The sequence below is a fragment of the Pseudopipra pipra genome, chromosome 19 (genome assembly GCF_036250125.1).
Source record: "Pseudopipra pipra isolate bDixPip1 chromosome 19, bDixPip1.hap1, whole genome shotgun sequence".
NCBI lineage: Eukaryota > Metazoa > Chordata > Aves > Passeriformes > Pipridae > Pseudopipra > Pseudopipra pipra.
Window position 1 is genome coordinate 11,725,249 of NC_087567.1, and position 25,931 is coordinate 11,751,179.

General features: G+C 66.5%; 1 protein-coding gene across 1 annotated transcript; it reads right to left on the minus strand.

The window, feature by feature from the left end:
• Nucleotides 1-1,679: 1,679 nt before the first annotated feature.
• Nucleotides 1,680-25,888, minus strand: BAHCC1 (BAH domain and coiled-coil containing 1). Its single transcript, XM_064676447.1, is given in 29 exon segments — nucleotides 1,680-2,765; nucleotides 3,378-3,614; nucleotides 4,179-5,329; nucleotides 5,646-5,813; nucleotides 5,896-6,018; nucleotides 6,102-6,210; nucleotides 6,298-6,373; nucleotides 6,474-6,727; nucleotides 6,804-6,911; nucleotides 7,376-7,701; nucleotides 7,952-8,167; nucleotides 8,212-8,273; nucleotides 8,441-8,682; nucleotides 8,789-8,903; nucleotides 9,536-9,637; nucleotides 9,764-9,900; nucleotides 10,022-10,206; nucleotides 10,829-11,578; nucleotides 11,660-12,017; nucleotides 12,383-12,588; nucleotides 12,945-13,103; nucleotides 13,188-13,396; nucleotides 13,787-13,892; nucleotides 13,972-15,594; nucleotides 15,851-15,973; nucleotides 16,742-16,921; nucleotides 23,378-23,531; nucleotides 23,533-23,688; nucleotides 25,660-25,888. Coding segments are annotated over 28 exon segments (7,707 nt in total). The 5' UTR covers nucleotides 23,554-23,688; nucleotides 25,660-25,888; the 3' UTR covers nucleotides 1,680-2,558.
• Nucleotides 25,889-25,931: the final 43 nt, after the last annotated feature.

The window sequence follows — 25,931 nt, forward strand, 5'->3', positions numbered from 1 at the left end:
CAGCTGTCCATCCCTTCCTGTCTCCCCGTGCCCGTCTGCCTGTCCATCTGTCCCTCCCTGTGTCCGTCTGTCTGTCCAGCCACCCTCCTTGTCCCTGCACCAATCTGTCCGGCCTCCTCCCTGCCACCTGTCTGTCCGTCTGTCTGTCCCTCCCTCCCAGCAGCCGGCTGTCTGTCCTGCCGCTTGCCCACCTGCCCGTCCGTCCTGCCAGCCTCGTGTCCGTCTGTCCATCCCCACCCCTTCCCTGCTCCAAATACCCCCCATGTCCCCCCCATGTCCCCCCATGTCCCCCTGTCCCCCCCATGTCCCCCCATGTCCGTCTGTCCCCCCCCATCGGTCGCTGTGTCCCGTCTCGGCCGCCAGGGGGCAGCACGGCCCCACGCGCGCGCCCGGCCCCGCGCTCATCGCCCCCTGGCGGCCGGGCCGGGCAACGGCGGCGCGCGGGCCCGGAGAACAAAAGGGCACCCCGACAGCCAATGGGAGCCCGGCTCGGCCGCTCGGCTCCCGCTGATTGGCGGAGCCGCGGCCAATGGCGAGGCAGCGCTGCCTGTCCGTCTGTCCCCACGTGGGGGTGGAGAGAGTGCAGGGGGAGCGCGGGCCCTTCCTGATCCCACCCTGCATCCCTGATCCATCCCCTGCATCCCTGATCCATCCCTGATCCCACCCTGCATCCCTGATCCCACCCTGCATCCCTGATCCATCCCCTGCATCCCTGATCCATCCCCTGCATCCCTGATCCATCCCCTGCATCCCTGATCCATCCCTGCATCCCTGATCCATCCCCTGCATCCCTGATCCCACCCTGCATCCCTGATCCATCCCCTGCATCCCTGATCCCACCCTGCATCCCTGATCCATCCCCTGCATCCCTGATCCCACCCTGCATCCCTGATCCCACCCTGCATCCCTGATCCATCCCCTGCATCCCTGATCCCACCCTGCATCCCTGATCCCACCCTGCATCCCTGATCCATCCCCTGCATCCCTGATCCCACCCTGCATCCCTGATCCCACCCTGCATCCCTGATCCATCCCCTGCATCCCTGATCCCACCCTGCATCCCTGATCCATCCCTGCATCCCTGATCCATTCCCCCATCCCTGATCCCACCCTGCATCCCTGATCCCATCCTTCATCCCTGATCCCACCCTGCATCCCTGATCCCATCCCTCATCCCTGATCCCACCCTGCATCCCTGATCCCATCCCGCATCCCTGATCTCATCCCTGCATCCTTGATCCCATCCTGCATTCCTGACCCCTGCCTCCACCCCTCATCATGCTTCCTGTATCCCCCATCCTGCTGCCTGCATCCCACTGACCCTGCCTGCATCATCCTGCAATCCCAGCCTGCATCCTGCCTGCATCACCACCTGCATCCCGCCCTCCCTGCCTGCATTCTGCCTGCATTTCCCCCATTCCTTCCTGCATCCCTGCCTGCATTCCCTGGCAGCAGGACCGGGTGCCACCAGGATGAGGGTGGCAGCAGGACGCGGTGCCCAGGGGTCTCTAACTCTGCCCTCCCATCTCCTGCAGAAGCCTGTGAGGGTGGCTTTGGCAGTAGGGGGGTGCCCAGAGCCAGGGGTGCCCAGAGCCAGGAGTGCCCACAGCAGTGGCTGCACGGGGTGGTCGCAGCAGAAGGGAAACTGAGGCAGAGCCGAGAGCGGAGCCGGCGCCAGCAACGGTTCATATATTTATTCATAAGCCAAGTTATCCATAAAAAAGTTCCATAGTAAAAGGCCTTTACAGGAGTGGCGGCTCATAAAACCTTTGTTTAACCCTTTGCTCCTTTTTTTTTTTTTTTGTCCTTTCGGATTTTATTTTTTTTTATCCTGTTTTGTGGGATTTTTTTTTTTTTCTGGTTTAGTGTTTACACTGGAAAAGCCCCTGTACAATATTTTCCAGGCAGCGGCGGCGGGACGGGCCAGCGTCCGCCGGCCCCGGGGGGTCCCCACGGTCCCCCCACGGCCCCCCCCGGGGTCCCCCCCCCGCGGTCACCCCCCTATTGCACTGGGGACGGTGGCGCTGGGCCCCCCGCCCGGGCCGAGCCCCCCGCCCTGGCCCCCTCTGTACAGCGCTCCCCGCTGTCCCCATCCCCACAGGCTGGGGGACACAGTGCACTGAAACGACCCCCCCCATTCCCACCCACCCCCTCCCCGAGGATTATTATTATTATTTTTTTGTGGAGGGTTTTTTTTTCTTTTTTTGACCATTTTTTGTCTTTTTTTTTTTTTTTTTTTTTTTTTTGTCCTTTCTCGGTTTTCCATAAAACTTCCCGGAAGAAATACAATATTTACAGGCAAAATAAATAGAACAACACACCTGATTTCTGCTTCACCTGCTGGCAAACAGTCAGAGGTACTAGGGAAAGTTATGGCTTGTAGGGGAGCCCCCCCCCGTCCCCCTTGGGCCCCCCCAACGCGCCCCCCAATGTCACCACGGGCTTTGCATAAGAGCCGGGCAGGACCCGCAGAGGGGCCCCCGTCCCCATCCCTGGGGGGGTCAGCAGAGGGTGGGCACCCCCGGGGGGTCAGCAGAGGATGGGCACCCCCAGGGGGGTCAGCAGAGGATGGGCACCCCGTCGGCGGTCACCAGGCGGCCCGTGGTGGGGTCGTAGGTGCCCGCCAGGTAATAGAGGTCCTGGCGGTCCTGGTACCTCCGGCCCCGCGTGAGCTGCTCGTAGTGCTCCCGCCCCACCACCTGGCACTTGTGCGAGATGGTCTGCACGTCGTTCTCGTCCTCGTGGCACGACTGGTACAGCGCGTTCTGCGGGGACAAGGCACCGTCACGGCCACGGCACGTGGCCACCTCGTGTGGCCACCTGAGGTGGCACATGGCTACCTAGGTGGGACGTGGCTATCTGGCATGGGACATGGCTAACTGGTATGAGACGTGGCTACCTGGCATGGGACACAGCTGGAATGGTGCACGGCTGTGTGATGTGGGACATGGCTACCTGATGTGGGATGTGGCTACCTGACAAGGCACATGGTACCTGGCATGACATGTGGCTACCCGACATGGTACACGGCTACCTGAGGTGGTCTGTGTCTACCTGGCCTGGTGTGTGGCTACATCACATGTCACGTGGCTACCTGGCACACTGTGGGGCTACCTGACACAACTCAGGGCTACCTTACATGATGTGCAGCCACATGACATGGTACATGGTTACTTGACATGGTACGTGGCTACCTGGCCTGGCACAGGGTTGCCTGACACGACGCGTGCCTACCTGGCACAGTGTGGGGCTGCCCGGCACAGCTCACGGCCACCTTACATGGCGTGTGGCCACACGACACGGCACATGACCACTTGGCACGACGAGCGGCCACCTGACACCACAGCCCGGCAGAGCTGCCCCTGCCCCACCCTCACCTTGCCATCGCTCTGGCGTTTGCCCAGCTTGGTCTCCTCGGGGTGGTAGAACCACTTGACCTTGACCACCATGTTGCTGGCCCAGGACTCCCACATGCTCTCGATGCGGCCGATGTAGGGCAGGTTGGGCCTCCCGGCCGACAGGAACACGGCGCAGTCGCCCACGCGCAGCGTCTCCTTGCCCCGCACGATGGCCTTGTAGAACAGCTTCCGCGCCTTGCCCTTCATGCCGCGCCGCTGGGGGGGACACGGGCTCAGGGGGGGCACAGGGACCCCCAAACCCGCCACCACAGGGCAGGGGGAGAGCAGCACCGAGGGCGGGTATGCCCACGGCACCCAGGCAGTGCCCTGTGCCTGAGGGACACAGCTGGTGGCACCAGTGCCCAGGGAAAGAACAGGCAATGTCACCAGTGCCCAGGGGACACAGGCGGTGTCACCAGCACCCCTGCATCTGTGTGGCACAGTTGGTGTCACCAGCACTGTGTGTTGGGCAACCACATTTGCTGCCCCCAAACGTCACGAGCTCCTTTTGCTGGGCACCTGAGTGCCAGCATGGGCATCCACGTGTCACAGCCGGTGTGCCCAGCACCCTGAGCACCTGTCAGGCACCCCTGTGCCCCCCGCACCCACACCCCCACACCCCAGGCACCTCGCTCTGTGCACCCCTATGCCCTGCCAAGCACCCCCACACCTCTGCTGTGCCTGCTCCTCCCCTCCCAAAGCACACCCAGCAGTGAGTGCCCATGGCTGTGCCAAGCTCTGGGTGCCCGTGAAGGAGGGCAGGGTGGGTGCCCGCCTTACCTGCGTGGGGTTCCCCGACCACCTCCAGAGCTGGCGCGCGGGGAGGAAGGCGGAGATCTTTGGCCGGTTTTCCACCGAGGGCAGGCGCTGCCGCCGGGAGAACTCTTTGGCTTTGGCGAAGCTGAGGGCCTCCTTCCGCTTGAGCTTGGCCTTGGGGCCGGCGGCGGCCGCCTTGGACAGGAAGCAGCGCTGTGGCGCGGTGCCCTTGGGCCGCAGTGCGTCCGGCTGCGCCAGCAGCGCCGGCACCGGGTGCGACAGGCAGGTCTGGAGCAGCAGCGCCGAGTCCTCGTCCTCCGAGCTGTAGGAGGAATCCTCATTGTCCGAGGAGCAGAGGCTGGACGTGGAGATGGAGCCGGAGCTGGAGGAGGTGGAGGAGCCCGAGGAAGAGGAGGACACTGAGAGGCGCGTCATGAAGCGCGAGGGGACGTCGGCGCCCAGCCCCGCCGCGTCCTCGTCCTCGTCCATGTCCGAGTAGGAGCTGTGGCAGTCGCTGTCGCAGTTCAGGGAGAAGTCCCCGTGCCCCGAGTACTTGCGCAGTGCCAGCCCCACGGGCAGCGGGTGCGCGGCCGTGCGGCCCCTCCGCTCCCGGCCACCCAGCCCGGCGTGTCCGTAGCTGTGGCTGCCCAGTGGCCGCTCCAGCCTGGCCCCGAAGTCCTTCTCGGCCAAGAGCAGCGCCTTGCACGTCTTGTTCTTGGGGGACGTCACCCCTTCGTGGTCCAGCTTGACCAGGAACTCGCCGCCCGCCGCCTTCCTGCGCCCGCTCCTGCCCACCTCCGCCTCCAGCCGCTCGGCCTTCTTGGAGCGCAGGAGCTTCTGTGCCGCGGGCAGCACCAGCCCGGCGCCGGCGCCAAAGGAGCTGTAGGAGCTGGCGATGCGGCTGAAGGAGTCGGCGCCAAAGGCGTTGCCGAAGACGGGGGCGGCGAGGTGGTGGTGGTGGTGGTGCAGCGGGAAGAGGGTCTCCTTGGCCCGCAGCTTCTTGGCGCTGCCGTTGACCTGGAAGAGGTTCTGGAGCACGGCCGAGCCCTTGTTCACCGCCTTCCGCTTGGTCTGTGCCATGGCTGCCCAGCTGAGCAGGGACCCCCCGCGCCGCCCGGCCGTGGCATCGCTCAGTGCCGGCCCCCGGCCCCCCGACAGCCCCTCCATGGCTTTGCCTGCGGGAGAAGGGGGTCAGGGGAGCCAGAGGGAGGGAGGGAGCATCCCAACAGCCTTCCCCACATCCCAGCACCCCTTTCCTCATCCCAGTACCCGTCCACCCATCCCAGTACTCCTTCCCTTTCCTGCATCCCAGCACTTTTTCCTGCATCCCAGTGCCTTTTCCCCACATCAAAACCCTTCTCCACACCCTCACATCCTTTCCTGTATACCAGCACCTTTCCCTGTATCCCAGCCTCCTTCTCCCCATCCCAACACCTCTCCTTGCATCCCACCCAGGAAAGTAGTCCATGGGTGCTCCTCACCCACCCATACCGCTTTTCTCCTTGCCAGATGCCTTCCTGCTGGAATTCCGGGAGGCCTGGGGGCCATGATCCGGGCACAGTGTGGGGGGCAGCGCTCCAGGGGTGCCCATGTCGCCGCACGCCCGCTTCGCCCGCCGGCAGGAGCTGGACACCAGCAGTGCTGGGGAGGGCTCGGTGCCTGTGGGGAGCAGGAGGGTCAGGGCTTCCCCGTGCCCCACACCCATCCCCCCTAATTCTGTGATCCCACCCCGGCCCCTCACACTGGATCTTGAAGTCGGGGGGCAGCAGGCGGATGTTGGACACGGCGATGTGTCCGGTGTCGCCGTCGTCGAACTCCACCAGCACGGCCTCGGCGTCCTCCTCCTCCTCGTCGCTGGAGGAGCCTGCGGCACGGGAGGGCTGTTGGGATGGGCTAGGGGGTCCCCGACACCCCCCGCCCCACAGACTGCTCCCTGCCCAGCCTCACCTCGCACCACGTTCCCTGGGTACAGGCACCGGGATTTCTGGCTCCAGTAGGCGCAGACGCGGGTGCCGGGGGGGAGGCTGCGGCGCGACTGTGGCCGCACGTCCAGGACCTGCAGGGAGCACCGTGCTGGGCTCTCCCCAGGGTGGAGACCCCCACCTTGACCCCCCACCCTGACCCCTCAGAAGCCTCCACTCACCGCCTCCTGCAGCAGCTGCTCCTGTGAGTAGATGCGCTGCCGGTTCCCCCGCTCGCCCTCGATGATGATGCTGTAGCTGGGGAGGGGGCACAGAGGGGGCTCAGCGCCCACCTTGGTACCCCCCTGCAAGGCTGGGACACCCCCCAGGGCCGGGACCCCTCGGAGCCCCCACTCACATGTCCGGGGGCTGGATGGTGCGGACGCTGCCGGCGTAGAGCAGACTGTCCTCCTTGGGAATCAGGATGTGCAACCCATCCCGCAGATCCTCCTTCTGGATGGCGCAGGCGTGGGGGACCTCCTCACGTGTCCCCCCTGCCAGGCAGCCCCCCAGCTCCTCCTCCTCCTCTGAGAAGCTGCTGTTGTCGTCGAAGTCGAAGTCGTCCTCCACAGTGAAGCTCTCCAGCAGTTTGCTGACTGCCCGGCCCTTGCACTGCAGGAGGGGGCAGGGGTGAGTAGGAGGCATGAGGGGGCTGTGTCAGGGTTGGGGGAGGCCACCCAGGTCTCACCTGCTTGGTGGCCACTTTGCTCTTGACCTTGGCCAGTTTCTTGCCCTTGCTCAGGATGGTCTTGGCGCTCCGGGGGGAGAGGGCCAATGAGAGCGCCCCGTTCTTGCGCTGCAAGACAGGGGGTCAGGACTGGCTGATGGCCCCCCAGTGTGACCCCAGCCCCCCCTGGTGTGCCTCCCACCACCCCAGTCCCTGCAGTGGTGCCTCCCATCTCCACCAGCACCCACAGCCTGTGCAAAACCTGCACCCGCCCCTTGGCACCCCATGGTCCCACCAGTGCTCCCAGCACCCCCAACCATCACAGAACCCCCAGCCCCTGCTCCCAGCTCTGCACCCCATGGTCCCAGCGGTGCCCACCCCAACCACCCCAGCACCCCCAGCCCATCCAAACCCCAGATCCCACCCTCTGCACCCCGTGGTCCCTGCAGCATCTCCCAACTACCCCAGTACCCCAAGCACCTGCACCGTCTCACTGGAAACCCCAATGACCCCAGTACCCTCAGTCCCTGCACATCCTGGTCCCATTGGTGCCCCCCAGCCCATCCAAATCCCACACCCAGTCCCCCACTCACCCTGAGGGCTGCCTGCAGCCCCTTGCTCTTGCGGGTGCCCTTCTTGCCCCTCTCTCCCAGCCGAACCCCCTCGTCCCGTGGCCCCAGGAGCCGGGGGTCCGTGCCCCCAAAGAGGCTGCCGGGGGGTCCCGTGGGGCTGGGGCCGCCGGGGGCTGGGGGCCGCAGGCTCTCCTTGCTCTTGGCCTTCAGCTTCTTCTTGCTGCCCTCGGGGCAGCCCCCGGCCTTCCGCCGCCCCGGCACCTTCTCCAGCTTCCCGGCACCCCCCGGCTTCACCGGCCGCCGCTTGATCTTCACCTCCCCCTCGGGGCTGCCCAGGCGGCAGGGACCTGGGGGGGACAGGGGTCAGGGCACCCCACAGGGACCGGGGCACCCCAAGGAGGCACACCAATCAGGACACCCCAAGGACACAGGGGGACTGGGGCACTCCATGGGGGTCTGGGGACCACAGGGGCCACAGGGCACCCCATAAAAGTGATGGGGTTTGAAATACCCCCCAGTTGCCCACCCAGCCCTGGCACATGTATTGCAGGGTCCTTGCCCCTGTGCCCCATGGCATTTCCAGGGTGATCCCATTACCTAGCAGCCCCTGCCTTTCCTTCTTCTTCTTGGCCTTCTCATTGGCCTCCATCTTCACCACGGAGGACGGGGAGGGCCCCAGCACAGCCACTGGCCCCGTGGGCAGGGACAGCCCCGGCTCCTCGTCCTCACTGTCTGTGTCCCCCTCAGGCTCATCTGAAAGGGCAGGGGACAGCAGTGAGGGACCCCTGTGCACCCAGGGGTGGCCCCTGCACCCTCAGAGCAGGATGGGGTGAGCTGTGGTCACGTGTGATCCCCACTCCTGTCCTGAACCTTCTGCAGCCCCGTGCTGGACTCTGAACCCCCATCCCTGTGCTGAATCCTGCACCCCAGTCCCATGGTTGGACCCTGCATCCCCATCCTCATACTGCACCCAGCACACCCAGCCCAGACTCTGAACCCCTGTTCCCATGCCAGACCCCAACCCCAACCTCATACCACTACCCCAACCAGATCCCCCCCCGACCATGCACCCCATCCTAATCTTGCCCTGCTGTTCCCATCCCGTACCCCACACTCCCATCCCAACCCCACACCTCCATCCCTGTGCCCGCCTTGCCTCTGAAATGGGGGGGCTGCCGGGGGCCGGGGTCCTGCCCCTGGTACTTGGAGCCCTTGGAGCCCTTGGGTCGGTTCAGCTTCTTCTGGATGCGGGCGCTGGGGTTGGGGTCCCTCCGGCGGAAGGGGCTGAGCCCGGGGGGCAGCCCCTTGCCCTTCACCTTCTGCTTCAGCTGCAACACCCCGTCAGCCACCACACAGGGCAGGGGACCCCGCCCTGGGGGGGCTCAGGGGGGGTTTCAGGGGGGAGCAGGACCCCCCAGATCCCATGGGACTCACCGGGGAGCCCTGGAGGCTGCTGAAGGTTCCACCTGACAGTTTGCTCCTCTTCTTCTGGGGCTCGGGGTCCCCCCTCAGCTCAGCACACAGCAGGGACAGGCTGGTCTTCACTGTCCTGGGGGGAGCACAGCGTGGGCACAGTGTCTGCAGACCCCCCAGAGGGGTCTTGCACCCCTGGAATAATCCTGCACCCCTCAGCTTCATCCTGCATCCCCCAGAGGAATCCTGCACCCCATCCCAAATGGATCCTGTACCTCACCCTGGCTGGCTCCTGCACCACCCAGCTGCCATCTCCCTGCTCTGCTCCCCACCCCAACCAACAGTTTGTGACACAGAACCTGGAAATTAATTTTTTTCTCCTTTCTATCTTAATTGTGGCCCCATTTAGCAACAATTTAACAAGGGGGGCCTGGGACCCCCCAACACTCCCACACACCTTCCCAGTGCTCAGCTGAGCACACAGGATTTATGGAGAACAACAACTATGGGAATGGGGAATGGGATGTGCCAGGCAGGAAAAGGGGGCTAGAAAGGGGGGTCACCCCATGCCACAGGGCTCCATGGAACGCTGCTCCCACCCAGACCCTCCCATCTTCCATGGGAACGAGTGGATGAACCCTCCCAAACACGGCAGGGGATTGTGGTGAGATGGAGGCGGGTGCAATAGGGATGTAATGGGGGGGCCCCCAAGCACACCAGGAGGGTCAGACCCCCCGCCGAGGGGGTCCTGTGGCACCGGTCACTCACTTGACCTTGCGGCTCTCGGCCCTGCCCAGAGTGCTGGAGTGTTTCCTCTTCCTCGGCCGCCCCGGCCCGCGCCGCGCCGGGCTCCGGGAGCTCTCGTCACGCCTGGAAAACCGGGGGCACCGTGAGCAGAGCCCCCTCCCTGTCAGGCTGAGGACAGGCCCAAACTCATCACACGGATTAACTGCCAGCGCTGCCCCAGCCTCAGGAAGGGGACGGAACAGGACGTACTCGTGGTCGTGGCGCCGCTGGAGCCTCACCAGCTCCCGCTGCTTCTCCTTGTAGCGGCGCTGGAGCTCGGCCAAGCGCATCCGCACCTCCACCTCCTGCGTGTTCAGCTGCTCCATGGCCGCCTTCAGCGGGCACACCTGGGGGGCCGGGGGGCGTTTGGAGGCCGCTGGCACCACTGGTATTGCCAACAGCCTCAGCCGCAGGGCTGAGACCGGGCACAACTCATCCCACCTCCCGCCCCCGCCGGGAGACACTCACAGCCTTGGTTTTGGGGGTCCAGGTGTACTTGCGTCGGGGGACGCGGGCGCGGGGCGGGGGCGAGGCGGGCAGGGGGCTGAGCGCGGGGGGGCTGCCCTCCCGCCCCGCCGCCTCCACCAGCGACCAGGCGGCCGCCACCGTGGCCAGGTTCTGCAGGTTGAAGGCCAGCAGCTCCTCATCCTCACCTGTGGGGACGGGACGGGGTCAGCAAGGAAGGACATCCCAGACTCCACGCTGGGAGCAGACCTTCGGCTGTGGCCGGGAGGGACACAGCGTGCCCCATCTGGCCACCCCATCTGTGGGGAGCGGGACCCCACAGCCAACCCCTCACCCCATGGTGTTCCCATTCCACACTCAGTATGGGATCCCCCTGCCACACTCCCACACACCCGCAGGAATGAGGACGCGCCAGGACAGTGAGCGGCCATCCCTGCTGGGGCCCCTGGGATTCCCTGGGGAAGCCGAGCGGGGAGGGAATCCCAGCGCCTGCCTGGAGCCAGCGCTGGAGCAGAGCCCCGGCTTCGAGTGGGGCATGGCATGGCAGCATGGCATGGAATGCAGCCTGCATGGCAAGGAATGCAGCCTACCACGCCCATGGAACAGGGTGTACTGGAGGCACTGGGGTGTGCCAGGGGCTGCCGGGGGTACTGGGGTGCACCAGGGGGCACTGGGGACACGTGGAGGCTCTGGGGTGTACCAGAGATGACTGGGGTCACCAGGGAGTATCAGGGGTCACCGGGGATGCCAGTGAGTACCAGCAGACACCGGGGGCACTGAGAGGTGATGGGGGCACCGGAGGTCACTCACCTTCCCTGGCCAGGTCGCAGCGGCGCCGGCGCAGCTCCAGGTCAGCGAGTTCGCTGAGCAGGGCGATCCCGGGGATCCCTGAGGGGTGGGGGGCGGGCGAAGGGGGTGCAGGGGGAGGCTCTTCAGGCTCGTCCAGTGCTGGCAGCTCCCCCAGGTCAATGCCAGCGGCGATCAGAGCCTCCAGCCCGCCCGGGCAGCCCTGGTGCCTGACAGGGACATCACCATCCTCCTCCTCATCGCAGCTGCCCTCCGGCTCCAAGCCATCGCTGTCGCCTTCCTCCTCCTCCTCCTCCTCCTCCTCTTCCTCCTCCTCCTCCTCCTCCTCTTCTTCCTCCTCCTCCTCTTCTTCCTCCTCCTCCTCTGCAGTGGGGGGCAGCGGGGAGCCCCCCACCCCGGGCACAGGGTGCTGCTGCTCCGGCTGCTCCGGCGCTCCCTGAGCCGCCTCCTGGTGCCCCCCGAAGGGCTCCTCGGTGCTCCCCGCGGCCGGCGCTGCCCCCCGCTCCCCGCAGAGGGGGCCCGGGGGGAGCAGCAGGTGGTGGCGGTGCAGCAGCACCCCAGGACCCTCGGCCGGGGGGTCCCGGGGAGGGCCTGGCTCCCGCAGCGCCTCGGCGGTGGGGCTGAAGGTCCGGGACTGCTCGGGCTCGGCGGGGGGGGACCCGGCGTGCACGGGGTCGGGGTCCGCTGGCTCGGCCGAGTGCACCGCGGGGTAGCCCATGGTGGCGGCGGGGTAGCCGTACCCGGGGGGCAGGTCTGCGGGGAGGGGGCGATGATCAGCGGGGACCCCCCAGTGCCCCCCAACCGCCCTCCTCTTCCTCGATGCCACAGACTCACCGGGCTCCAGGGGTTTGGGGTAGCGGCGCGGGGGCTGCCCCTCGCCCCGTGCATCCTCGCCCTCGCTGCCCTTGCTGGGGGTGGGCAGGGGGCTGGCGGCCGGCGAGCGGGGGGCCACGGCCGGGCTGGCAGCGGGGCAGGCGGGTAAAGTGCAGGGGGCCGTGGGCAGGGTCACCGGGCACTTGGCCTGGTGCCGCAGGGCCGGCGAGTGGCAGCAGGGGGAGAGCTTGGGGGGCGCAGGGGCCGCCGAGGTCAGGCCCTTGGCTGGGGGGTTTAAGGCAACTGCTTTGTGGGAGGGTTTGAGGGGCTTCTCAGGACCCCCCTCCTCCAGCTCCAGGGGCTGCTCCTCCGGCTTCCGCTGTGGGAGACAACGAGGTGACATGGGTTAGCCCCTGCCCCACAGCCTGGTCCCCGCCCCACAGCCTGGCATCCTACAGCCCAGTCCTGCATCCCACAGCCTCGTCCAGCCCCACACAGCCCAGATCAATGGCCCAGACTCCTGCCTCACCACCCAGCCCATCCAAGTCCCACATCCCTGCCCAGCCCATGCTCCTCTGCCTGTCCCAAACCTCCCAGCACTGCCCCACATCTCCCATCCCAACCTCCACATCCAGCCCCACATCCCCACTCTCCACCCCAACCTCCATCCCGACTCACATCCTCCAGCCAGCCCCACATCCCATTCCACCCCCAGCCCCCCAACATCCCCCAGCCCCCTGGCACCTGGCCGTGTGCCTGGCGCTGGATCTCGAGGGCCTGGGCTGCCCGTTGCTGCTGCTGCTGCTGCTGCTGGAGGGCGTAGAGCTCCTGCTGCCGCAGGAACTGCGACCGTGGGTACACGGGCAGCTGCCCCGTGTGCTGCAGGTGGGCACTGGGACCCCGGCCCGGGTACATGGGGGGCCACAGCGACGCCTGGTCCATCACGTCGGCTGCAGAGGGTAGGGGGTCAATTGGGGAGTCACTTCGGGGTCACCCCACAGACCCCAGTGGTGCCGAACCCAAGCCCTGCAATCCTGGCAGCACCTGAAGGGACCTGCATCTCCCACCCCTAGACCCCCAAAAGTACCTGAAAGGACCCCAACACGCTCCCCTGTTCCACCAAAAGCACCCTGCAGCCACAACAGTACCCACAGAAAACCCACTACCGACCCACGAACCCCCAAAAGTAACTCCAGTGATCCCCATCTCCCACCCTACACCCCCAAGGACCCCATCTCCTCTCCCCCAGCCCCACTCAGCACCCAGGATTCCCCTCCCCAGCACAAGGTGGGGGTCCCAGCCTTACCCAGCGTGTGGGGGGTGCCGTGGGCGGGGGGCTCTGTGGGGAGGATGACGAGCTGGGCGGGGGGGTCCTGGGCGAGGGGGAACACGGGCTGCATGGCACTGGGCATGGAGGTGGGGAAGGCGGGGGGCAGGTTCTGATGCAGTGCCGGGTGCCCAATGCCTGCAGGGATGGAGGAGGAGTCTGTCAGCACCCCACTGTGGGGGGTCAGCACCCACCCAGCCCCCCCAGAGCCCCCTCACTGACCGTAGGAGTGCCCCCCCATCCAGATGGAGGGGCTGCGGGTGCGGGGCAGCCAGTGCGTGTGTGCAGGGTGGGCGTGGGCAGCGGGGTCACCCCCCAGCTGCCCCGCCGGCAGCGACGAGCCCCCTGCCATCATCAGGTGGGGGGTCAGCTCCCCGGGACACCCCCCCGACGGGTGCATCCGGGCAAACTCCACCAGGTCCTTGCTGTCCCTGCGGGAAGAGGGGGATACACACAGTGTGGGGGCAGCACTGGCATCACCCTCCCCTGTACCCCCAAGGACCCCTGTCTCCCACCCCTGCACCCTCAGCAGTACCCACAGGAACCCCATCGCTCTCCCCTGCACCCCGAAAAGGGACCCATCTCCCACATCTGCATGACCACCAACACCCACATGGACCACCAGGTCCCACCATGTACCCTCAAAAGCACAGGAACCCCATCACCCTGTCCTGTACCCCCAAAAACACCCGAAGGGACCCCCTCTTCCAACCCCACATTCCCAAGAGGATGTCCAGGGTCTCCCATGTCCCTCCCTGCACCCCAGGGACCCCCATCTTCCCCCTGCCCCCAGCAGGCCCCCCCAATTCCCCCTCACTCACTGGAGTAGGATGTCCCTCCCGGGCAGTCCCAGGCGCTCCTCGCACAGCCGGCCCCGCTCCTCCTCAGCCTCCAGTTCCATCAGGTGCACGGGGCGTGCAGTGCCCGCTGCCACGGGGACACCACAGTAACATCAGCGTGGCACCTCCAGCCCCCTGCCACCCCCGGCCCCCTCCCCAGCCCTTACCTTTGACTCCGGCCGCCGCCCGCTGCCGCCCGGTGCCCCCGGTGCCGCCGTTGCCGTAGGGCTCGTGGCGGCCCAGCGTGTCCTTCTGCCGTGCCACAGCCACGGCGATGCCCACGGGCGGCTGCCGCACCTCGCCCTCGGTGCCGCCAGGGCCCAGCGCCTCGTGCTCCCGGCCGCGGGCACAGTCCGGCCGCTCCAGCTCCAGCTGCCCCTTCCCCGACGGGAATTTGGCGTCCTGGTGGGCGCAGCTGCCCTTGGTGCCTGCCAGCCCCACAAAGGGGGGGCCCTTCTGCCCCCCCAGCAGGGCCCCGTTGCTGTATTTGAGCAGGTTCTTCATGGCCGAGACCTCGTCGGGGGCGTTGGGCACCTCCTGCGCCCGCACCAGCCCCGTGCCGAAGGGGTCCAGGTAGGGCCCCCCCTTCCGCTCCTCCGTCACGGTCAATGGGGGCCCCTGGCCCTGCACCCCCCAGGGGGGCAGGGGGTGCCCGCTGTAGCCCAGGGCACTCAGCTCCAGGGGCTTGCGCTTGCCCTCGGCCGCCTCCGCCTCGGGGTGCTGCTGGTGCCGGATCCGAGCCACCTTCTGGGCCGGGGGGTCCTTGGGGGGGCCCTTCTCTAAAGTGCAGCAGGAGGGGCCGACGCGGACGCCCAGGGGGTCGGGGCGGGGGGCACGGGAGCAGTCGGGGGCTGGTGGCACCTCGAAGTAGCTCTTCTCCAGCCCCCCCTTGGGTGCCGGGCACCGGCTGGAGAAGGGGGGTCCCTCAGCTGTGCCGCCCCCCAGGTACTCCAGCCCCTTCAGTCGGGTGCCAGGAGCCCCCCAGTCCAGCCGCCGCTCTGCTGGCCCCTCGGCCTTCAGCGAGTGGTGGAAGGGGGCACCGTAGGGCTCGGTGCCCGCCTCGGTGTGCCGCTCCTTGCCGTCCCCACGCTCCATCCCGCCAGATTCCACCTGGAACGAGCGGCTCTTGTCCGCCGGGGGTCCCACCGAGGGCACCAGCGTGGCCCCGCTCAGCTTCAGCTCGCGGGCGGGGGGCTCGGGCAGCGGGCACAGCACCTCGGGGCCGGCGTGGAGCGGGAGACAGGGGAAGGAGCCGGCGGCGGGCACGGCGTAGGACACGGCGTGGTGCAGCATCTGCCGCCGCTCCACGGCCTCGCCGTAGGGCTGCGGCGCCTCAGGGACCCCCGGCTCCCGCTCCTTGGGGGCGCAGCGGGTGGCGCGGGGCAGGGCATTCCCGGCACAGCTGGGCAGCGCCGCGCGGGTGCCGTCACCGTCCAGCCCCTTGGCGCCCAGCAGGCACGAGGCCAAGGGCTTGGGGCGCCCATCGCCGGAGCCCCGTGGCGGTACCCCCTCCTTGCAGTGCCCCTCGGGCGGCACCGGCAGCACCGCCTTGTGCCGCTCCTTGGGGTCCTCCTCGGGCAGCCGCTCCTTGGGGTCCCCCTTGCCCCCCTTCTCCTTGCCCACCAGGAAGCGCTCGTAGTCCTTGGGGGTCTTGGGCAGGGGGCCAGTGTCCCGCTCCCGGCTGCAGGAGCTGGCGGGGGGCCCGGGGGCGGCACGGGTGATGCCAGGGAAGCCGTGGCTGGCAGGGAGCAGGGGGGGCTGCGCCGGAAGGTTCCGCAGGTAGAAGTTATCTGGAGGGGAGGGTAACGCATGAGACCCCCACAGACCCCCCGCCCAACCGCTGGCCGTGCCAATGAGAGGAGGAGTGGGATGAAGGGACAGATGCCCACCACCCCACCCGCTGCCCAAGCACTGGGCACCTGCTCTGGCACCAGCCCCCCACTCCGACACCAGCACTGGGACAGGCACTGAGCCCCCTAACCCTGCCCAGCTGGGGACACGCGCTCTCACAGGGGACCCTGGTACCCTGGCGGCCCCGGTACCTGCCTTTCTGGCTCTCATAGAAGCGGTGCTGGCCATAGAGCACGTTGCCATTGCCGTGGTGGTCCAGGTGGCCCATGGGCAGGAAGGTGGAGGCCAAGCTCCCGGAGAAGCGGGGGTACCCCGGGGCTGGGGGCACAGGGTCAGGGGGGCTGGGGTGGTACATCACCCAGTACCCCAACCCACAGCGCTCTGGCTGGGAACGCCCTGCAGAGCCCGTGATCCCCTCCATGCTGGGACCCCCCATGCCCTCTGGGAGCCACCGGGGAGGGGGCTGAGGCCCCCCCAGCCTCGTGTCAGCAGTGGCCGTGCTTGGCTCGGCTCGGCACGGCCCGGGCGGGCTGTCTGTCAGCCGCGTGCGCTGCCCGTCCCCGTCCCCCCGTGCCCCCCCGAACGCCGGGAGCCAGCTGGCAGCCGGTCAAACTACCAGCCGGGCCGGCTGCCAGGGCCCCGCGCCAGCACCGCCGCCCCGCTCCCGCTCCTCCGGCGGGATGGGGACGCCAGCAGGACGGGGGGGGGCAAGGGGAGTCAGTTGAACCAGGGCTGCCCTGGGGGTCCCCACGCTGTCACCTGCCCCGTCATCACCAGTGACACAAGCTGGCCCGGCCTCAGCCCAGCTCCCAGGCTGGGGGTCTGCAGCTCCACATGAGCCTCTCCAGACACCCCAAACCCCAACTCTGGGGGCTGAGCCTGGTTCCCGTGGATGCCCAGGGGGGATTTGGGGAACAGTGCTGCTTGTACCCACATCATCACCCCGAAGCAGTTGTCCAGGGCGCCTGGATCCCATCCACACAGGCACCGGTGGGACATGGCCCACTGGCACTGGGCAGAGCCCTGGCCACATCTTCACCACCCACAGGGACCCCCCGACCCACCCGCGTCCCGGCGCCCACTCACCTTCGTGGGAGTGGGAGAACCAGATCTGGGAGGTGCCGGAGTGGGGCCCGCAGAAGGCTGGCTCTGGGGGGGAGGCGGCGGGGCCGGCGGGGTGGCTGGGCCCCCCCGAGCCCAGGCTGCTGCTCAGGAAGCCCCCCATGAAGGAGGATGGGGGGGCGCTCCCCATCAGGCTGCTGCCGGCTGTGGGGAGAGGACACAGTCAGGGGGGCCGAGGATGCAGCTGGGGGGGGGCTGAGGATGCAGCTGGGGGGCCAAGGACACAGCTGGGGGGGCTGAGGATGCAGCTGGGGGGCTGCACAGGCCCTGTTCACACACATGACCCGTGGTGCCCCCTCCTGCACACACGTGTGCATACGGTTCCCAGGGGGCTGTGCAGCCCACTCGGCACTGGTGCATCCCCTGTGCACACACAGCCCTCCTGAGCACGCGTGTCCCTCGTGTCGTTGTGTCCCTCGTGCACACGCAGTCCAGGAGCACACACGTCCCTCACATGATCGCCTCCCTCGCGCTCACACGTCCCTCGTGCACGGATGGCCCTTGAGCACCCACCACATCCCTTGCGCACACGTGGCCTGTGAGCCACATGTCCCTCGTGATCACAGCCCTTGTGCCATCACAGCCCTCGTGCACACACATCCCCCATGAGCACACGCGGTCCTTGTGCGATCACAGCCCTCGTGCTCCTCACGTCCCCCAGCCCCACGCTGCACCAGGGCGTGTGAGAGGCAGCAGAGCCGTGCAAGGGGCACTGGTGCCCTGCCCTGTGCGTGCCCTGAGAGCACACACGTGTGCTGGCACACAGGAGGCTTTGCACACGTGTGTGGCTCCCCACGCAGCTGCTCCCAGTGCTGGGACGATCCCAAGGTCCAGGGGCCCAAGGCTGTGCCATGCAATGTGTGTACACATGTAAGTGTGTACATATGTCTATAGACACGTATGGGCACACACATGTGCAAGGAGGGGCAGGGGCAGCTCCCATCCTGACTCTACCACCTCCCCCACAGCCTGGGGGGGCCCCCAGCACCCCTGGGGAGGCCCATGGCCAGCGCTCCCCATCCCGCCCCCCATCCTGCTCCCATCCCGGCCAAACCGTGAGATCATGGTGGAAACTTTGGAGCTGGTGGCCAGCGGCCGGGCGGGGGGAGCCGGGATGGGGGGAGCCAGGATAGGGGAAACCAGGATGGGGGAGCAGCTGCCCCTCACTGCACGGCCCTGCTCCCCGTGTCCCTGTGTGCCGGCATGGCCATGGCACGGCTCGGCACGGCTCGGCACGCGTGGCGTGGTGCGGAGCGCGGGCTGGCCGCCCGCCCGGCCGGGGCAGGAAGCGATGCTTTGCTCTCTAAGCCAGCCCACGCTCCCCGGCTAATCCCGCCGGGATGCCTCTGGGATGAGTGTCGGGATGTGGTTTCAGGCAGCTTCGCTCCTTCCTCCGCGGAGAGGCCGAGCTGGGCAGGACCGCGTGGGCCGGGGGCACGGCCGCAGCCCTGGGAACCGGACACGCACCAGGATGGGTGGGCACATCCCACTGGGCCAATGCATCCCGGGAGATCCCTGCCCGGTGCTGCCTGCAGCCAGCCCACCTCTGCACCCCAGCTGTGCCGGGGGACCCCGTGCAGGCGTGGAGCCGGCAGCGTGCTGGGCGGCTGTGCCGGGCGGGAAGCCGAGGTTTCCAGAACAAGACTTTTCTGGAAGCCGTGGAAAGGGTTGGAAAAAAATAACCCCCCACCCCGCCCCAAAGGCGGCGGGGCCGGGATGTCCCGGGGGGGCCATGGGGCCGCCGCTCCCCACCGCCCACCCGCTGACTCACGGGTCCCCCGGCGCGCTCGGCCAGCACTGCCATTCCCGCATTCCCACCCGCCTCGCACGCCTGCTCGCCACGGCCCCTGGCACACTTGTGCTCTGCCGCGGCTCACCACGAAGCATGGGCAGGGAGAAGCCCCCATCCTGCCCCCTCCAGCCACGCTGACAGTGAGGACAGGGACAGGTCCTCGAGAACGTGCACAACTCGTGTCACCGATGAGCCCACAGTGTCAGAGCAGCCCTGTGCCACAGGTTCCTGAGACCATGCACAACTCACGTCAACGATGAGCCACCAGCGTTGGAGGAGCCCCGTGCCAGGACGGGCACAGCAGCGCAGGGCTGGCTGCCAGCAGGGGACAGATGGGCTGTGGGGTCCCACCCCGGCCCCCCCCGCTGCCCCCCGGCAGCGTCACCCTGGGAACTCCCTGGCCGGGCTCCCTGAGGCCAGTGCTGTGACTCAGCCCCACGGGCATCGCTCCCGGCTCCAGCACGAAACTTCCCTTGGCCCCAAATCCGCAGAGAGTCACACGTGTGACAAGTGTGCCAGGTCTCAGCACGGCTGCAACAACAGCGCCGGGGGGTTGCAGGCGCAGGCAGGTCACTGGGGGGACCCGTGGGGGGCAACAAGAGGTGCTCCCCTCCCTACAGCTGCTCCTCGCCCCCGCTCCAAGTGCGGCGCAGATGGGAATTTTCCGGGAAGGCAGAAAGTTTCAGGGCCGGGGTGTGTGGGAGGGGCTGTGGCCCCGGGGGGGTTGACCCTATGGCTGCTCCGGGGTCCCCAAGGTGGTGACAGCCCCCGGGTCCCCGCGGTGGTGGCAGGGGGGACGTGCAGAGGGTTGGGTTTCTCCCTCAGCTATTTCAGGGCTGGAACATTCCTAACGGAGCCAGGGCCACGGGCGGAGGGCTGGGAGCTGGCAGGGACCCTCACGCCGCAGCCTGGCACCCTGGGGTTCCCCGAGCCAGGCAGGGGGTGGGGTGCAGCCCCCAGCTCCCCCCCCCGGAGTTCACAACCCACACAACCCCTTTAAAAATCTGGCAAACAGGGAATAAACAGGCTCTGGCTCCTCCGGTGCTGTAATTCCAGCTGAATCCATATTGTTACGGCACTAAATGAACGTCGTGATGGTGAAACGCTGCCGGAACGTGCCCGATGGAGCCAGGGGGGCAATCCCAGCGTTATCTGATGGGTTATCTGCTCCAGAGGGCTACAGGCAGCTGTCCTGGCTGGAGCTGCTGCGCACTCTGTGCTTGCACACTCACCAGGGCTGCGTGTGCACGGCAATCACGAGGGTGGTGCACACTCCTGGCACGGTTGGCACACACATGTGCTCAGTGCACGCTGCCTGCACAGACTATTTGCACACCCACCGCACAACCTGACACACACGTGCTGTGCAAAACCATTTCTGGAGCACCGGGAAGCCAGGGAGGGTCCAGCCCTGGGGGTCCAGATGTCCCACCCCATTCCTGGTGTCACACAGACGCCAAGCATGTGGACTACCCCCCTGGGGAAACCCCCAAAAGGTGGGGACCATGGTGACCCTGTGTCACTGAATGCCACAAGTGCAGGGTCCCAGGAGGGAGTGACCCCAAGAGGCTACCAGGACTCGTGCCCCCCTGCTCCCTCCAGGAGGGACCCCAGCACCCAGCAGGGTCAGACCCTGCCCCGGGGTGATGCTGTGAGGCAGGTGAGGTGCAGGCAGGGCCAAGGGAGTTCTAGGAATTCTCAGATTCTCTGTGGAGCCCACCCCCACCCCCAGTGTCCCCTGAGCAGCAACAAGGGCTGGCAGCAGCTGCCCGTCCCCCCAGGGCCTGGCACGTGGTAGCGTCTCCGCGTGGATGGAGCTCATGACTAAGGAACAGTGGAACCACTCGGGAATGATTCTGCAAGACCCGGGGTGATCCGGTGGGATCTGGGGACCTGCACATCCTGCTGGCCACGCGTGTGGCCCCCCGCCCCTCGTGGCTGCCGAGGAGCAGCCCAGTTAATGGCCAAATCTGGTTTAACTTTGACACTCACTTTGGAAATGTGGCGGCATGGCCGGGCTGGTTCAGGGGGCCGTGGGGAGCGGGGAGCCCCTGCAGCAGAGCTGTACCAGAGCTGTGCCAGAGCTGTACCAGAGCCACACCAGAGCTGTGCCAGAGCCGTACCTCAGCCTCCAGCCCCTCATGAGACCTGTCCCCAGGGAAGCAGCGATGCGGAGCGGCTGCAGTGCTGGCACCTGGCCCTGTGTCACCACCCGGCCAGAGGCACTGTCCCCACCACCACCTCCCCACGGATCCCCCCCAAATCCATGTCAGGGAACCGCACAGCACCCGGCCTGCAGCGCAATCCAGGGAGGAGACAGGTGTGGGAGCACATCAGCCACCGACTCACGGCCCTGGGATGCACACCGGGATGCAAACCCCGCACCGGGATGTGCACTGGGACCTGCACTGTCATGGCCAGGCTGCATGCCAGCACCAGGCTGCACACTGGCACCGGGATGCACACCGGCACTGCTGAGGCCAGGCTACAGGCCAGCACCGAGGTGCACACCAGCACCCCCGGGGTCAAGCCGCCCGCCGGCACGGCCGCGCTGCTCCCAGCAAAGCCGGCGCCGCCGTCCCCCAAGGCCGTGTGCCGAGGGCTCGGCCACGGTGACGATCAGCCCGGCGCAGTCACAACTCCCCACTAGTCCAGAAAAACATCCGAAGGACAAAAATCACATCCAGGCCCCAGCGCGGCTCAGCCAGAGTTTCCCACCCCTTGGTTGTGGCAGAGGCACTGGGACCCCCGGCCCTGCTCGGCACAGGGTGTGTCGGGGTGGTGGGACCCACCGCAATCGGGCTGTGGGGGCTGCACCCGGCCTGGGTGGGCTCAGGCAGCTCTCAGGGTCCCTGATCCCCCAGCACCAGGCAGTGTCACAGCCCCCCAGCCCCCCTGCCATCATCCACCCAGTGCCGGTGCCAAACCTGACGCCGGCCGGAGCGTTCAGTTCCAGCAACGCGCGGCCCTGAGTTACAGCTTTAATAAAATCAAGGAAAACACTTTTATCTCCCATTCCCAGGGAGGCCGCAGGCCCCAGCAAAGGCTCCTGGGAGGTGTAGTCCGGCCCCTCGCCGGGAGCCATTTGGGGGAGTGCGGCCGGAGCCCCCCAGTCTCGCCGTGCCCCTCGGGTGCCGCGTGCCGTGCCGGCATCGCCATGCCACGGCCAACCGCGGGCTGGCTCCGTGCACTGGGTGGGGTAATTATCAATCATCGGCGTTAATTACCACGCCACGCCGCCACGGCTGCCGGCACCGTGGCTGGGCCATGCTGGGGGGACACGGGGTGCTGGGGACAGGGACCCCCCTCCCGCCGGCACTGCGCCGGCCACTAAATTATCCGGTTTATCCGCCCCAGCGGCGTTCCAGCCGTGTGGAGCTGCGGAGCACAGCTCGCTGGGAAGCGCTCCGGCTGCGCCGGCCCTGCCAAAGCCGGAATATTTTTAGCTCGTTCTGTTGTTGGGTTTGGCTTCTCTGTTTTTTTTTTTTTCGGCGCGTTTCTGCCGGGGTATTTTTAGCCAGATCCATGTTATTTTAACAACCTCCGGTGCGTTCGGGCTCCCATGTGTCGCCCAGGCCCCGGCGGGTGTGAGGGTCCGGCACGGGGACACCGCCACGCCGGGAAGCCGGAGGGAAGCCAGAGAGAAGCCAGCAGCACCCAGCGCTGGCGTCCCCCCGGGATCCCCTGTACGGCCACTGTGAGCCGGAGAGCAGTTGAGCCCCCATCCCAACCCCCCACCCTGGGGACAGGCTCCAAGCCCCCACCACGCCCCACGGCCCCCAAAAGCAGGGGGAAGCCAGGGTGGCCCCCTCAGCCCGGCGGTGGTCCCGGCAGTGAGGCCGCCGGCACAAAGCGAAACCGCCCCGGCCGCGGGCCCGATCCAGCACTACCTCCCCGGCACCCCCCGGTGCCCCCCGGTTTCTGCCTTCTTCCAGGAGCCCCTGCCGCTGCCACCCCCCCCCCCCCCCCGCCGGCCCGGCCGTGCCCCCCGCCCTAATCCACGCACTAATTGTAATCCCATTAAAGCAGATATAATTTTATTAGTATTCACAGCTCATCAAGGCGGCGACAATAACCGGCGCTGCCGCCGTGCCGTGGCCAGACAACCGCCCGCGCCGGCGGGAAGCAGGGGGCCCCGGTGCTGCACCGCGCCGAGCCGGCAACCCTGCACCCGCTCCAGCCCTGCTCCCGCTCCAGCTCCATCCCGGAGCTCAGAGGTGGCAGCAGGGGCCCCGCTGGCTGCACACTCAAAGCCCTCCATGCAGCGAACCCCAGTTTAGGTGCAGTGCACCCCAGTTCAGCCCTGCCCGGCTGCAGCCGAGCACATGCCGCAGACAAAGCCACGGGGGCAGCTGGCCGTGGCCGCCGGATGCGGTGACCCCTCGGCAGTGCCGGTTGCCCGTGCGGCGCTCGGCCGTGTGCCGCGCTTTGTCCGGCCCCGGCGGCGAACACGCGCCACGAACCCCTTCGCACCCTGACACTTCGGTGCCCAACATCGAGCCAGGGCTCGGTGACCTTCCACCGCCGCCCCACCGCCCCGCACATAACGGCCTCCTCGTTCCCCCGAGCGCGCCCGTTCGTCCAGGCACTGGGATCTCGCCGGAGCGGCCCGGGGGCCACGCTCCTCCCGTGCCAGCGGAGCGGCGGGGTGGGGGAACATCCCCCGTGTGTGTGTGAGTCCTCGCCCCAAACCACCGGGCGCAGTGACAGCGGGATCGGCACAAAGGGAGGCCGAGCTCCCGGTGCCGTACCGAGCCCCCCACACCCCTCCCGGCCCCTCGCGCCGCGGCCGCATCGAGCCCTCTGACCTGTGTGCGTGGCCATGGAGATGGGCGCCGGAAAGTACTTGGTGGGCTGGAAGTGTCCGGGGGGCTGCACGGCCCCGTGTGCCGACCCCGCCACGCGCCCGGAGCCGTGCCGGTGGCCCAGGCTGCCCCGCTCCGACAGCAGCCGCGGCGGGGGGCGCGAAGTCACGGCCGTCCATGCCGGGGGCACCCACCCGCGGGGGGCTCGGCGGGACCCCGACACGGCTGGTGGGCGATGCTCAGCGCCGCGCCGGGCTGGCTCGGCGGGCGTCCTGCCGCGCTCCGCGCCGGGGCTGTCGGCTCATCCTCCGCTCCTGGCACGGGGGAGAGAAAGGAGAGAGTGAGAGCACGGCCAGGCTGGGGGTACGGCCCTCCCCACACCCCCAAACCCTCTCGCCCAGCACCCCGCTCCCAGTTTGCCCAGTGCACAGCTCTCTCTCCGTCTCGCAGGGCCGCGGTTTCCCCGGCGCTGCCGCTGCACGGTCCCCGTTTCCCCGCCATCCCCAGAGCACGGCTCCCCTTTCCCCAGTACCCCCGGTTTGCAGCCCCCAGCTTTCCCAGCACCCCCAGTTCGTGGTGCCCAGTTTCCTGAAGGCACAGCCCCCCCCCGTGTTCCGGGTGCTCCCGGAGCGCAGCCCCCCCTCCTTTATCCGGTGTCCCCGGTTGTCGACCCCAATCCCCCGGAGCCCGGGCACGGCCACCCCCAGCTCGGGGCCCGGTTCCCGCTGCTCCGGCCCTTCCTCCCCGCTGCCGAGCTCCAGTTTCCCGGCGCTCCGTTCTTCTCTCTCCCCCGGCTCACCGACCGTATCTCCCCGGGGCTCGGCCCCCGCTCGCCCTCGGCTCCCCCGGTTCCCGTTGTGTCCCCGGTGCTCGGCGCCTCCCTCGCCGCGCTTCCACTATTTCCTTCCTTCCGTCCCCAGCCCCGATTCCCCGGTATCTCCCCCGTTTCCCTCCAGCCCCACTTCCCCGGTATTTCCCGGAGCCCGGACCCCTCCTCTCCGCGGTTCCCCGGTTATTTCCCCGGTGCCCTGCCCCGGTTTCCCGGTGTCGCCGCGGTGTCCCGGCCCCGGTTCTCGGTCCGTGCCGGTGCCCGGCCGCGGCTCCCGCCCGCCGGGTCATTGTTCTGGCAGCGCCGGGGCCGCGGGGCCCGATCCTGCGGGGGGAGCCGGGCACGGGCCGGGCGGCGGCGAACAAAGGGGCGCGGGGCGGCGAGCGCGGCCGGGGGGCGCGGGGGGCCTCGGGGGGGGCCCGGCCGGGGCCGCGGGCACCGGGGAGGAGTGCTGGGCCGAGCCCCGCGGCGAGAAACACGGGCCGGGGGGGGAAAAAAAAAAAAAATAACGTGTGTTTTCCTCAATAGAACCGAACAAAATTACGTAAAAAAAAAAAAAGTGGGTTTTTTATTGATGTAAAAAAAATAAATGTAAAGCGAAAAGAATTAACGTGAATTAATCGAAAGGAGGAAAATATTTAAAGCGAAAAAATTTAAGGCGAAAAGGGCTCGGTGCGAAAATGTTTGAAGGCGCAAACGGTTCAGTGAAGCAGCGTTTGATAAGCAAATGATTTAATGAACAAATGTTTTCACGCACAAAATTTTTAATGGACAAAATTTTAAGGCGAAGCGCTTTAAAGCGACGAGTTTTAACAGCAAAAAATGTTTTAACATAAAAAGACGAAAGGGGAAAAAATGTTTTAATGGGAAAACATGAAGGGGAAAAATATTTTGGTGGAAAGAGATACAGGGGAAAATATTCTGGTAGCAAAAGGTGAAGAGAAAAAAATATTTTTGAAGGAAAGAGACGAACAGAGAAAATATTTTGATGCCGGAAAGATGCAAAAAAAATATTTGGGTGCAAACAAATAAAGCGAAAAATAAATAGTGAGGAAAAAATGCAAAAAAAAATAAATAAAAAAGGAAATGTACAAAGAATGAAAAAAAATAAAAGGCAAAAATGCAAAATAATTAACGTCCAAAAATTTAAAAATAATAAATCCAAGAAAGCAAAGAACAAAACATAAAGCGCAAAGCGCAAATAAAAATAATGCTGAAAACGCAAAACAAAACAGAAAAAAAAATTAATGCCCAAAAGAACCAAAATAAATAACGCCAAAAAAAATTGTTAAGGCGTAAAAAAAAAAAAAAAAAAAAGAAACAGAAACAGAAAACCAAAAAAAAAAAAAAAAAACACAATAACCCCGGAGCGCCCGAAATTAAAATAACCCCCAAACAACAACAGCAACAACAACAACAACAAAAAAAAACCCACCCGCGGATCGCAGTTACTTACCGGAGGGGCGTTCCGCGCGCGGGGCGAGTGCGGTCCCGTGGCGGGGGTGCGCAGCGTGCTCCTGCCGGTGCCCGTGCACTGCCCATGCACCGGCTGCTCCTGCAGCAAAGGGAACCGGGGGTGTGTGGTTGGGGGGGGCGGGCGGGCGGGCGGGCGGGCGGGGGGGGGGAGGGAGGGAGGGAGGGAGGGAGGGAAGGAAGGGGGGGTGGGAAAAGGCGGGGGGGGTGCGGGGACCCCGCCGCGCCTCCCGCTCACGCCGCGCGTACTCCGGC